The 13,195-nt window shown below is 33.9% G+C and overlaps 2 protein-coding genes across 13 annotated transcripts in view; one reads left to right on the plus strand and one right to left on the minus strand.

The window, feature by feature from the left end:
• LOC105214888 (uncharacterized) overlaps positions 1 to 3,289 on the plus strand; it is a 36,897-nt gene extending 33,608 nt beyond the window's left edge. For 11 of the 12 annotated variants that reach the window (XM_054228536.1, XM_011188573.3, XM_011188566.3 and 8 more), the window contains 2 exons: positions 1,388 to 1,666; positions 1,724 to 3,289. In XM_054228536.1, the coding sequence (XP_054084511.1) occupies positions 1,388 to 1,666; positions 1,724 to 2,011 (567 nt within the window). In that variant the 3' untranslated portion in view covers positions 2,012 to 3,289. The remainder of the gene's footprint in view (positions 1 to 1,387; positions 1,667 to 1,723) is intronic. The other variant, XM_054228541.1, reaches the window with a different exon arrangement.
• A 2,232-nt stretch (positions 3,290 to 5,521) lies between these two features.
• On the minus strand, positions 5,522 to 10,848 carry LOC105214933 (uncharacterized). Its single transcript, XM_029042074.2, has 7 exons — positions 10,613 to 10,848; positions 10,300 to 10,532; positions 9,600 to 10,242; positions 8,883 to 9,110; positions 8,151 to 8,307; positions 7,777 to 7,916; positions 5,522 to 5,842 (listed from the first exon to the last, which is right to left on the minus strand). Exons 1-7 carry the CDS (start codon positions 10,715 to 10,717, stop codon positions 5,597 to 5,599), a joined length of 1,752 nt encoding a protein of 583 aa, XP_028897907.1. The 5' UTR covers positions 10,718 to 10,848; the 3' UTR covers positions 5,522 to 5,596.
• Between the last annotated feature and the right edge of the window lie 2,347 nt (positions 10,849 to 13,195).

Genomic DNA, 13,195 nt, shown 5'->3' on the forward strand with positions numbered 1-13,195 from the left:
GATGCAAAGGGATGCTTTTCGCTGTAATACGAATTGCCTGCTGTGCATTTTTTGCACTTTTGTCCAAGTGTTTCATTACGTTTACTATAATTTAAAATTTTTGTTCCCACTTAAGCAGATCATTATTTGATTTTTTTGAGCTTCTTATATATTTTTCCAGTTTTTGTTTAATTTTTTTGATATTTTCCGCATTTCCCTCTATATAATGTTTTTCTCTACCCAAAGGAGAAAAACACATTGATTAAATTAACCTTAATTAATTAAAATTTAAATTCGAGATTATGGAACTCTACTTACTTTTCTAATTTTGTTAATATTTTTTAGGTTATAGTTTATTTTTTAAAGGAAATGTCTAGCACTCCTACTCTTTTGTGGAGATCAAAAAAATATCTGAGAACAAAACTGTACTAAAATAACGATCAATACAATAAAAGTTTATTTGGTATATTTATGTCAGTATCCCGTCATTTTATCCCATCATTTTCGTGTTATCCTGAAAAATTATGTAGGCAATTACATTTTTCATATTGGCACTCCTATTATTTTTTGTATGTGCAAGACACATTTCTATGTAAAATCCCGTGTAGATATACGCAATATTTCTAACTCACTCCATTAACTATAAATATACCAACAATCCATTTAGACAAAATGTTGAATAGATAGAATAGATCATCAAAACATGAAGAAACATGAAATGAAGAATATGGGTTCAAAAGGAAGGTTCGAAATCTTAAATCTTACAAAAATATGTCCTTTCGGTCCCAAATGTATTTACTTAATTAATTTTTTTTCATTCGTATTATTAATATTCTCCTTCTTCACAAGAAGTCCGCATGTAACCGTTTTAAACCGCCTATTTAATTTAGTGCTTTCGTTTATTTAGTTGTTTGCGTGATTTGCATTTGTGTTTTTTAATTTAAAATTAAAGATTTTAGTTTTTATTGCCACAATATCAAAACCTCGATTCATTTCATGAAATTCATTAATGTGATTTTATTTTTTTCACTTATTCCTAACATGATGTTTCAACTCACATCCTCTCATCAATCGCCATCATCAATGTCTATTATTGTTCTTAAAAAAATATAAAAAAATCTACAAAAAATAAACATTGAAAATAATATTATATAAAAAACCAAAATGAATTCCAATGTACAATAACGATAACTATAAAAGCGAAAAATGTCGAAATTTTTCTAACATCATAACCGCATAAGCCTCCACACACATATCATAATATCAACCTAAATTCATTTCCATCAAGTTTACATACATATATACATACAGTCATACTTACATGTAATATATAATCAAATGCACTCTCGAATTGGCTAATTGAAAATTCAAATCGAATTCCCTAAAAAAACATAATGCCAACCAACAGCGTCTAACGCAGGACATTTGCAATTTGAGCACGCTCTGCAGCAATTACAAAAAGCTCTCACCAACGGTGGAGTTTTCGCCTTTGCAACAGCAATTACTCTGCCCAAACCAAACATTATTGCAGAACATAACACCCGATGAGGAGGGCGAAATCATTGACAATGGTGTCGAAAATGATGCTGAAAGCATTTTGAATTTATTGAAAATGTGGCAGACAGAGGGTCAATTCCAGCAGCTCAAGATTCGAGATTTCCTCAGCGCGTTTGCTAAGTGCCAGCGGGTATGTATTTGCTGGATAACTATTTGATCAGATTTGTAATATTTTATGTGTATGCAGTGTGCGCCTGAGCAAAAGCAGGAGAACAGCAGCAGCAATGAGCGCTTGCGTGTGTACGCCAACCAATTGGAGAATGTGTTGTCAGTGCTGCAAACATGCGAACAATCAACGCTCAATTATGCGGATCTGCAGAAGCTGCGCTGCGACATTGAGATAGTTAAGGCGAACGCCAATTGGTCAAGTATAATCGTTGACCGAGCGGCGGAAATGAATTGCAACAATGCCAGTAATAACAGTAAGGAGGATGTAAATGCGAATGCTGCAAACGGGGAGAAGGAAGTCAATTGATAAATGAATTATTTAAATAGTGGGTTTCCTATAAATAGCATATGACGAAAGTTATTCAGGATATTTAGATGAGACATCAGAATAATTCGCTCCAGACGCCATCCACAAATGTCCATTTATGTATATTTATTAACTAATTAGCATTATTTATTGCATAATAGAACTTACGTTTAAGGGCCTAAAATGACAAAGAAATTAATAGTTTTGTAAAGCATGCATAGCGTTTGACGTCAATAATCCGTTGCTTGGCTTCGTTGGGCAAATAAATTGATTGAAATAAAAACTAGCTTATATGTATGTATGCGTTAAGAAGAGACTTATTTAAATATCGTTACTGAAATATGTGAAAGCTTGACACACATGTTTGAATATTTATGCTCCTATTACTCACAACTGCCAGTTCAGTTGCAATTTGGTATTTTCGACAATTCAACCAGTCAAAAATTTTAAGTTGAACTGTCCTTCAACTTTTTGGGATATTACCGTTTACAATCACCACATCAACAACTGAAAACTTTTTAGAAGTAGTTCCTTATAATTCGAAAAATAAATCAGTTCCACTTTTCTAAACTTATTTTTAATCAGCACCTTTGTATAAATAAAGAAATATGACACATATTATTTTTTTCCGGAGAAAAAACTTTGACCTTTCATAGTATCTGTCATATGTTTAAGCTTGAAGAAAAAGTTTTACATACCATTGAATTTAGAAGCAAAATAAGATTTTACCTATGTTTTGGTATTTTTAGTAACTAAAACCTGCAATTTATTATAACTTTTCTAAAAAGTCCTTTTTTTCGAACTTCGAATTCAAATATTTCGATTTTGGAGGCTATCTTCGAAAATTGTAGAATGCACTTCTTTTTCTTACGACTCAATCTGTTGAAAAAATTTAGTTTGGTCCAACACCCAGAAAAAAAGTATATTTTGCCGTATAATTTTATTTTAGGATTAACGCGGTAAATTCATTAAAAAGTTTTAATTTTCAATCAAAAAAATGTAAAAATTTTCAAGGTTTTCGCTCTATTTCAGTAACGATTACAAGAAACGTAAAGATAGTATAGCTAATATACAATATAAGAGAGAATTAAGTAAAATGGTTTACAGCGGATTGTCTGTTATTGTGTTTTCGAAATTGCCATTGTATGTACAGTTATGCGCAAACTAATAACTATAAGTTCAATAATATCTATGGCGGTTCAAAAATACAATTCGTCTTTCAATTGAATTACATAAAATAAATTATCCTATTTTAGAATCTTATTATAAACTAACTCTCATAGCTTTGCTCAATAGATTTGATCTATTTGCTTTATTTAAAGTTATATTCGAATATATTTTCGCATACATTTATTCAGATGTATGATTAGATATTCTAATGGATATATTTTCCTTAGTGATAGCTGCTTAAATAAGCCGAAACGTAGCCAATTCATCTTAGTATTATTCTGCCAACTGATTTTCAAAATTATATTTAACTTCTTAAGTGTAAACTTAATTATACAACTATTATACTTAATCAATGGCCAAACATTTCCAAATTCCAAAATTGTTGATAATTAATTATTATTCGATAATACATATATAAGGCGCGTAGTTATGTATGTTACAGTGTTAAATGTTGATTATACTCGAATTTAATAAACACTACAAATAAAAAATGAAAAACGAAAATGATGTTTTAATTAATTTCTGGGAGAAGAAAAACTCGTTTTCTTTATGTTAAATTTTTGTGCCCATTGTAGTAACATGGTAGCATGGAACTCTACTGTCGTGGGAACGGAGAGCAATTTTTTATATGAACAATACACGAAAAGTACATATGGGCATTTCCGCCAGAATACCTACCACAGACAAAATATTAAACATTATTAGAATTACAAAGTTTTTGCATATTTTCATAGGAAAATATCTAAATTTATTTATATTAAATTATTTTTAAATTAATTCATAACCAATTACGAGATATATCAAAGCCAAGTCCAATAGGAGCTACTGTTCTCATTTCGATTTTTCTACTACATTTGTTTTTTCGTCAAAATTGTTAAAGAAACATATCATGTATAATTTTTTGCTTTGTGTAAAACCTTTATAACGGTACAAAGAGCAAAATAAAATGCATAAGAAAGCATGCGATTGCAAACAACTGTAAGTTTTTGCTCTCTTATTATCCTATATTTTAATGTCCCGTGCTACATCAAAAAACAACACTATTCCCACTGCATCGCAAATAAAAGCAGCAAGCTCGCCAAATTTTGGGTATAAACAGAAACTTGTATACAATTAAAATAAAAAAAAAACCTTGTTCAAAAATCAGAAGATTTGTGGTTTTGGTAACTACTTAAAATTGGTCAGGTGCGACATCGTAGGTGTGGAATTTAAAAATTGAAATTTATTTTTTGTCTTATAAAATTGACTTAAGTATGTAAATAAATACATTTACATTAATTATTTACATATGAGCAAAAACCGCACTTTAAATTCCACTGAAATAGCTATTCAAATAGATTTTGGCGAAAATTATAGGCTTCATTTTAACAAGGTTGTAAGGGAAAATCGTTTGCTTTTAAAAGTGACAAGTTAACGCATGAAATATTATTTTTTTGATAAATATCTTAACTAAAATTAAGAAATCCTTTAGTTGCTTTTCTAAAATAATTAAAATACTCTTCATTAGAATAGAATTTTTTTGCAAGGAGCCGTCGATGGAGTGGGAGCAGTTATCAAAAAGAAAGACTGGCAGATAACGAAATCCAAAAATTGTATACCCGAAGATACCATTTTCTGAAAAAAATGTACATATTTCACATTCATAATACCATTTTCATTTCATACTATAGAATTTTTGTTGTGTTTCTCGTTGGGTATTAGTTAAAATAAATAAATAAATAAATACATTTACTACTTTTTTAAGCCATTTTATTGGACTTGTTGTTAAATAATTCCGTATTATAAAACAAAATCAACATAAATATTATGATGGAAACAAATGTCCGTGAGACATGTCCCGTGCGAATGTGGTTAATAATTAATTTAAATAAAAATTATAAATTATTTTTGGATGAAATTCATACTATCTTTATAGGCCATCAATGGGCAACATTTTACAATCAAAAACATTTGAATATTGCCTCACAATTGGATGAAATCGCCGTTTGAATCGTTGTTCCCAAAAACGACTTCCATTTTTTGTCCCGTGCGAATGCCTTGGTTTTATGCAATTATCTTGTAAACGAAAACCGTTCCAAAATCAACCTTAACACTAAATGTAGAGCTAATGAAGGGCTATTAAAAAATCCTACTGTCAAAATTAAAAAAACATTTTTGTTCATACTTTTTTTAGTTGAAAGGTGTACGATTGTCCCGTTCGACATGGCGGAAATGCCATATATTAGTAAAAGTGAAATAAGTAAAAAATCAATTCGTTTCACAAGTGTCTTCCTGTTTTTATATAGCCCGCTATATTACGAAACTTTATTGGCTTTACCAAGAACAAACCAAATATTTGAATCTTGTGATTTTAACAATATTTTATTAACTTAGTTTTACAACTTTTCTCTATATATTATACGAAAATTTAAATGTTTAAGACCAATTCGAATGTGTGAATGAATTATAAAGAACTGTAGGAGAATGTTGAGACCCATACGAATGTACAACTTCATAGGCCGTTAATATTATATACAAAATGAACAGTGAACAGAATATCACCAAAAACATTCCAAAGGTACGACGTAATTGAAAATTAGAAATGCATAATGCAGTAAATGTGTATCCGATCATAAGAAACATGAACACATATATGGTGCAATTATTGCTAGTGATGAATAGCTGCAAATAAACATAAAAATAATGATCGTATTAAACATGTATGAAAAGCAAGTAAAATGTGCTAATTTCAGGTGCAACCGAACACTATACTTTAAACACTTGCAATTTGTAGAAATTTAAAACCGATGAATTCAACAATCGCTATTGCTTGAAATTCTGAAAGGACTGCACTTGTCGATTTCATACAATATACTACTGTAGATGCTGTTTCACATTATCCTAAGCGCAATTTGTTTTATTAAGTTAACTCCCATAATGACCAATGTATTAGGTCTACAACTTTGCTTCCGCTGTCTTCCAATAGATGTCTCTAGGCAAGAACTGGTCGATTAAATCGTTTTATATCGATCTTGGACATTTGCGTCAATATTAACCCAACAAAATATTTGTAGAGATCTGTTTGCATCCCAAACTTATTCTCAACTGAAAATGTCACTTTTTGAGCCGAATTCTCGACATTTACACGGAATAAGCATGCTACCAGAAAGAATGGTCAAAAGTAGTAGCTAGCGACGGCCAATATTTTGAATAACATTTTTGTAACCGTTTTTATACAAAAAAATCTTAAATTTAGATCTTTAAAAATAGGAAGCAGAGTTGTAGACTTAATACTTAGTCATATAATTAGTTAATGGTTATAGAGGTCCTCTTCAATATATTTTTAGCACTGATATATTTTTATGCTAGTATAAAATTTCCGGCAAAGATCCCGCTGGCCGATTGCCACCTTTTGTGGAACAGAGTTGCCTCATGCAATGACTCACAAAATTGATCACGCTTCCGTCTCACATATTCAGTGAAAAGTTCAACTTAATACTTTTGTTGATTGATGTTTAAGGTCGTGTAATCGTACGAGACAAAAATAAATCGTTTGAGATCGGATGGATCCGAATTGACTTGGAGAGGGAAGGGTGCGAAATTACAGGCACACCACGTTAAGCCAACGTTGAAGTTTGGAGGAAGCTCCATTATGGTGTGGAGATGCCAAACGACCAATGGTGTTGGTAGTTTGGCGAAAAGTAAAAGACGAACGAAGGCAGAGTCTTATATTGAGATTCTGCGCAGTAATTTGCTTGGCACTGTAGGTGACTTAACAGAAAATGTGTCAGACATATCTTCCAACAGGACAATGATCCGAAACCCACAGCAACAATATATTACCTCCACAATATCCGGGGTATGGGGTATATTAAAAATATCGGTCGCAAACGAAATCAGGGCATTGATTGAATTATGGGCTAATGCGTGAGATTGTATTTCATCAGAAACATGCGCAAATTTGTGTAGTAGTCTGTCAATAAGAATCTGTTTATAGAATTGACTGAACTGAATTATTTTACATTTAGTTTCGTTATTTCTTTTATTTATTGTTATTTAATGAAATATTACTTGTGTCTAATTCCTTTTTATTATACCTTTATAACAAAAAAAAAATTGAACTTTTTATCATCGATTGGGTACCTATTGATACAGTGATCAATTTTGTGAGTCACTGTATATGACATGCAATCGTGTCCATACATTCCTTAATACTTGAATAGCAACTAGCATTTTACAGAAAGAGGATTTGGAAATTTATCTTAAAAGTGGGCGAAGTCACGTCCATTACATGTACAAATACACAAGAATCATCCCTATAGTTGAATTTGTAGTCTGTCAGACAGATATATAATTTATATCAAATTATACAGTAGATACAGTGAAACCTCTCTTGGGCGGACACTCACCAAGTGATTTTTGTCCGCCTATGAGGGCCGTTTGTTCTAAAAATTTAACTTGGTGTGTGAAAAATGGTCGCTCAAGCGAGGTGTCCATCTAATAGGAGAGATTTCTTTGAATAAAGCTACTACACTATACTCTGTACCACATGTTGCGGAGGTATAATAATATTTACTAAGCAAGATATGTAATACAGAAATACAGTGCCCACTTACAAAAGAAGATGTATCGAAACATGGCTGGAGCACCGTAGCAGGAAAGCTTCCTATTGTATTGTATACAGCCAAGCCGGTGACGAGACCAAATGCAATATCCATTTCTTCGTACTTAATTAATTCATAAATAAAAATCATTTCTAAAATAAAAAAACGATATTAGAAATATGCATAAAGCGGTTATATTGATTTTCTGGTAAAATAAATTATATCAAACAGTATTATCAATTATATTTTATAACACTGCGCTAGGTATTAGTTAGGTCAGAAAAATCGTATATTCCGATTTTTCAGTCTCGAAAAGAATTATTTGGCGCAATACCCAATTGTACCAATTGTATTGTTAAATTGTATGTTAAAATATTTGTGTTTACCTGTAACACTGCTGGAAAATGAAGAACTTGCAACTACAACAGCATCGAGATCCCAATGAATTACATACTGAAGACTTTGATGGATTAAAGTATCAGCTTCCATGGTAAGTAAATGCCAAATCATAAACGCAGTAAATAATCCAAATACACTAAAGACCTTGAAGATCGCCAAATATACATACATATATAAATTATTATTAAACAATTTACATGAGAAAGTTGTGTTTTAAAAAAATCGACAGAAACTGAACTAGAATCAACAATAATATTTATTTATGTAAACCTTTTTGAAAGGCTATAACTAATCTCCTAAATTTAAAATTATTATTGTATTAAATTTGAGAATATACAGGATTTATGTAGCATGTTTCATAGTCAATATCGATTCGGCATTTTTTTCTTAATCGGAGTTAACTTATCGACTTCAAAAGTGAATTAAAATTCTTTAACCTTGTCGACATTAAAACCGGGGAGTTTATGCATTTCTATGAAAACTGTGATATGTAATTGAGTTAAATGTGGTATTTTCTAACACAAAGAGTTTTAAAAGTGGTATATAGAGTTTTAAGGAGTTCAAAGACATGGGCTTACAAAAATAAATAATAAGTGCAAGAAGTGAAAGAAACTATTATGGACTACTGTTGACGTAAATAGTGGTATTTTCTTATATATTTTAGTTCTTTGGTCGTCAATTGACAATAATATATGTATTTGTGACAGTTAGATACTTACTTTATAAAATCTCGGCGGCTCCGTAGCGCTTGTTTTGTAGAGTATAACACCGGCTGCTAGAAATCCAATAGCGACAAGCGCGAAGCAAATTTCTATTTTTATATATCCCATTAGCGGTAGCGATATGAAAATAAGATTCGTACTAAGCAAATACTTATTCCAACCATGAAAGTGCAAATTTTCATTTATAACCGGAATCAATAAGGTCAGTATGATCCACAGTGGTGCCTACAAATGATTATTAAAATATGTTAATATTAAAAAATCATTTGTTGAATTTGAGAATTTTCAGTAGCTTCCTTCCCAATATTTGGTTAAATATTCAAACGTGTGTTATCATAAATCCATTGGCCAAAACTCTTAATATAAATATTAAAAAATTTTGTTCTAATTAATTGCTTAAAAATTAACATTAACATTAAATTTTAAAAGGGCGGAGAACACATTTAATTAAAATAAATTGCACTTAACTTGGAGAACAAATTTTAAAAAGCAAGAGCACGCTTTTTAGAAATTAATATCGGAATTAGTGGATTCTGGACAGCATTTAGCCCTCCAATTTAACTGTATTAACAAGCTTTTAAAAACATAATACATAATTATTCACGTTAATTGCATATGCACCATGCGTGGTGTTTGATATTCCTTAATAGTATTAGTTGTGAGCTTATTGTTAAGTTTTTTACATATTAATAATATGTGTTTATTCATACTTACACACAAAATATTAAATATTATGTATTTCCTTCCAAAAATATCTCCATAAAATTTTCGAAAATTCACTTTAAAAGGGGAATTAGTGGTTTCGGTATGTTCAGTCGATGTAGTAGTAACCACTCCTTCCAACACATCTTCAATAACATTTTCACTTTCGATTTGCTCTGGTGTACGAATAACTTCAACAATCGTATTACTTCTAAAAAGCATGGATTTAAATGGATCGTAAAGTTGAGCAAAAAGATAAACCAAATAAACGATGATTAAAAATTTCGCATGCCCTTCTAACTTTAAATCTCCTTGCTCCCCTTTAGGAAGAGTATCGTTCTTAGTTTTATAACTTAGCAAGATATACACGTAAATATTTCCCAACACGATCACCAACAAGCTGACGATACAATGAAATGGTGGGGCATGCAATGTCTTATTAATTGAGATCAAGGCCAAACCCAGGCCGTACATGCTAAATGCCCTGCTCCCCGATTCCGTGAGGAAAAGCGAGTAGAGCTCTTTCGGAGAGTTACAAATAATTGAACTTTTAAATAAATTCGGCAAGATGAACAGTGTTGAGACGATAAGGATGCCACAGTGGTAGGCCCTAATTGTAGTCCAGTTAAACAAGGTAAGCACATTTGGTAAAATACTGAAAACATTATTTAGGACATATCACGAAGAAATTCGTAGACACATGGGTACTTACAACCACCTAGTCATTACGAATACGGAGAATATGAGAAACAGGAGTACAACTAGTGAGCAGACGATATAGCCGACCTCGCCAAACCAAGAAAAATCATCGATCCTTATAGTGCAAACGGCGAACTCCAAATAGTTGATGAGTTTCGTGTCGAAATTGCAGTGATAATTGTGGCGAACGAAATGACAGTTGGCGTCGGGATCTAAATTTAAGCCTGTAGGTCGAAAGCAGCTGATCTGTAGAAGTGCAGGAGTTTATACATATGTGAGTAAAATGTATGAATGAGCATGTGTGTGTGTACTATATTTGAGCTTACCTCAATTTCGCTCGTGACGTACTGCTTGTGTCTGCGCGTTCGTGCGTGCAATTTGAAATTTGATGCATTTTTTGCTGTTAGCAAACCATTGGAAGAATTGCTCATAGTTTCTATGTTTAAATTAATGTTTTAGCACAATTGATATAACAGTAAGTTTCAATAATTTAAAACAAATGAAAATAAATGAATTATTGTCTTGATATGAAGTCGTAGCAAATCAAACAAAATGACTTTCAAAGTCATCGTATGGGAATGAGGGAAGTAAGAAAATTCAAATTTAAATTTCCCACAATATGTTGCCAACTACTTAATTTTATTTAACTCGAAGAATCTGACATACATCTTCTTCTTGACTGGCGTAGACACCGCTTACGCGGTTATAGCCGAGTCCAAAACAGCGCGCCACGCATCTCTCCTTCCGGCAGTTTGGCGCCAATTGGTTATTCCAAGCGAAGCCAGGTCCCTCTCCACCTGGTCCTTCCATCGGAGTGGAGGTCTCCCTCTTCCTCTGCTTCCACCAGCGGGTACTGCATCGAATACTTTCAGAGCTGGAGCACCTTCATCCATTCGAACAACATGTCCTAGCCAGCGTAGCCGCTGTTTTTTTATTCGCTGGACTATGTCTATGTCGTCGAATAACACATACAGCTCATCGTTCCATCGTCTGCGGTATTCGCCATTGCCAATTCTTAAGGGACCATAAATCTTCCGCAAAACCTTTCTCTCGAAAACTCCTAGTGCCGTCTCATCGGATGTTGACATCGTCCACGCTTCTGCACCGTAAAGTAGGACGGGAATGATGAGAGACTTGTAGAGTTTGGTTTTTGTTCGTCGAGAGAGGACTTTACTTTTCAATTGCCTACTTAGTCCATGGTAGCACCTGTTGGCAAGAGTGATTCTGCGTTGGATTTCCAGGCTGACATTGTTATTGCTGTTAATGCTGGTTCCCAGGTAGACGAAATTATCTACAACTTCAAAGTTATGACTGTCAACAGTGACGTGGGAGCCAAGACGCGAATGCGCTGACTGTTTGTTTGACGACAGGAGATATTTCGTCTTGTCCTCGTTCACCACCAGACCCATACGTTTCGCTTCCTTATCCAGTCTGGAGAAAGCAGAACTAACGGCGCGGGTGTTGTTTCCAATGATATCGATATCATCGGCGTACGCCAGTAGCTGTACACTCTTATAGATTGTACCTTCTCTGTTTAGCTCTGCAGCTCGTATTATTTTCTTCAGCATCAGGTTAAAGAAATCACACGAGAGTGAGTCACCTTGTCTGAAACCTCGTCTGGTATCGAACGGCTCGGAGAGGTCCTTCCCGATCCTGACGGAGCTTTTGGTGTTGCTCAACGTCAGCTTACACAGCCGTATTAGTTTTGCGGGGATACCAAATTCAGACATCGCGGCATAAAGGCAGCTCCTTTTCGTGCTGTCGAAAGCAGCTTTAAAGTCGACAAAGAGATGGTGTGTGTCGATCCTATTTTCACGGGTCTTCTCCAAAATTTGGCGCATGGTGAATATCTGGTCCGTTGTTGATTTTCCAGGTCTAAAGCCACACTGATAAGGTCCAATCAGTTTGTTGACGGTGGGCTTTAGTCTTTCACACAATACGTTCGACAAAACCTTATACGCGATGTTGAGGAGGCTTATCCCACGGTAATTGGCGCAAATTGTGGGGTCTCCCTTTTTGTGTATTGGGCAGAGTACACTGAGATTCCAATCGTCAGGCATGCTTTCTTCCGACCATATTCTGCAAAGAAGCTGATGCAAGCACCTTATCAGCTATTCGGCCGGTAATCCATCGGCACCCGCCGCCTTATTGTTCTTCAAGCGGGTAATTGCTATCCGAATTTCTTCACGGTCGGGCAATGGAACATCTGCTCCATCGTCGTCGATTGGGGAATCGGGTTCGCCATCTCCTGGTGTTGTACTTTCACTGCCATTCAGCAGGCTGGAGAAGTGTTCCCTCCACAAACTCAGTATAGCCCGAATTGCGAGAAGTTTTTAAGTTATTTGGTGAACGGAGACAAAAAATGTACCAACACATCAGAGATCAAGAAATGGTCGAACAGTAGACTTCACCCTCTCATCCACGGTCACAGCTACGAATTTTTGGAAACGCATAATTCCCGTAAATACGGTCCCATATTGGCGACTAAAAGTGCTGCTTAGATGAAAACACATCAGTTTTCCTCGGTATTCATTTAGGGAAAGCTGGTTTAAAATTAGAAACTCAAAATCGTGGTTATACCAACTAGTGGTTACACCAACTAGAAGTTTAGACCAGTAAACACTTATATATTTTTGCCCATATTCGCGGAATTAAATTTGTCGAACATTTGAAGAGCCCAGTTCATCAAATTATCCTTCTTCTGCCCACATGCATGTTACAATAGACTCGATGAGAGTATATAAAGTATTTACTAAGAGGACCTAACTTTTCGCCTAGTCCTCATTTACCACAAGACCCAGACGAGGAATGATGAGCTGTACGAGTTATACGACGACATTGACATTCCTGGTTCAGCGAATAAAAAGATAGTGATTGCGCTGGCAAGGAAATGTTGTCCGAATGGACGA

Source organism: Zeugodacus cucurbitae, chromosome 4, assembly GCF_028554725.1.
Source record: "Zeugodacus cucurbitae isolate PBARC_wt_2022May chromosome 4, idZeuCucr1.2, whole genome shotgun sequence".
Lineage (NCBI taxonomy): Eukaryota > Metazoa > Arthropoda > Insecta > Diptera > Tephritidae > Zeugodacus > Zeugodacus cucurbitae.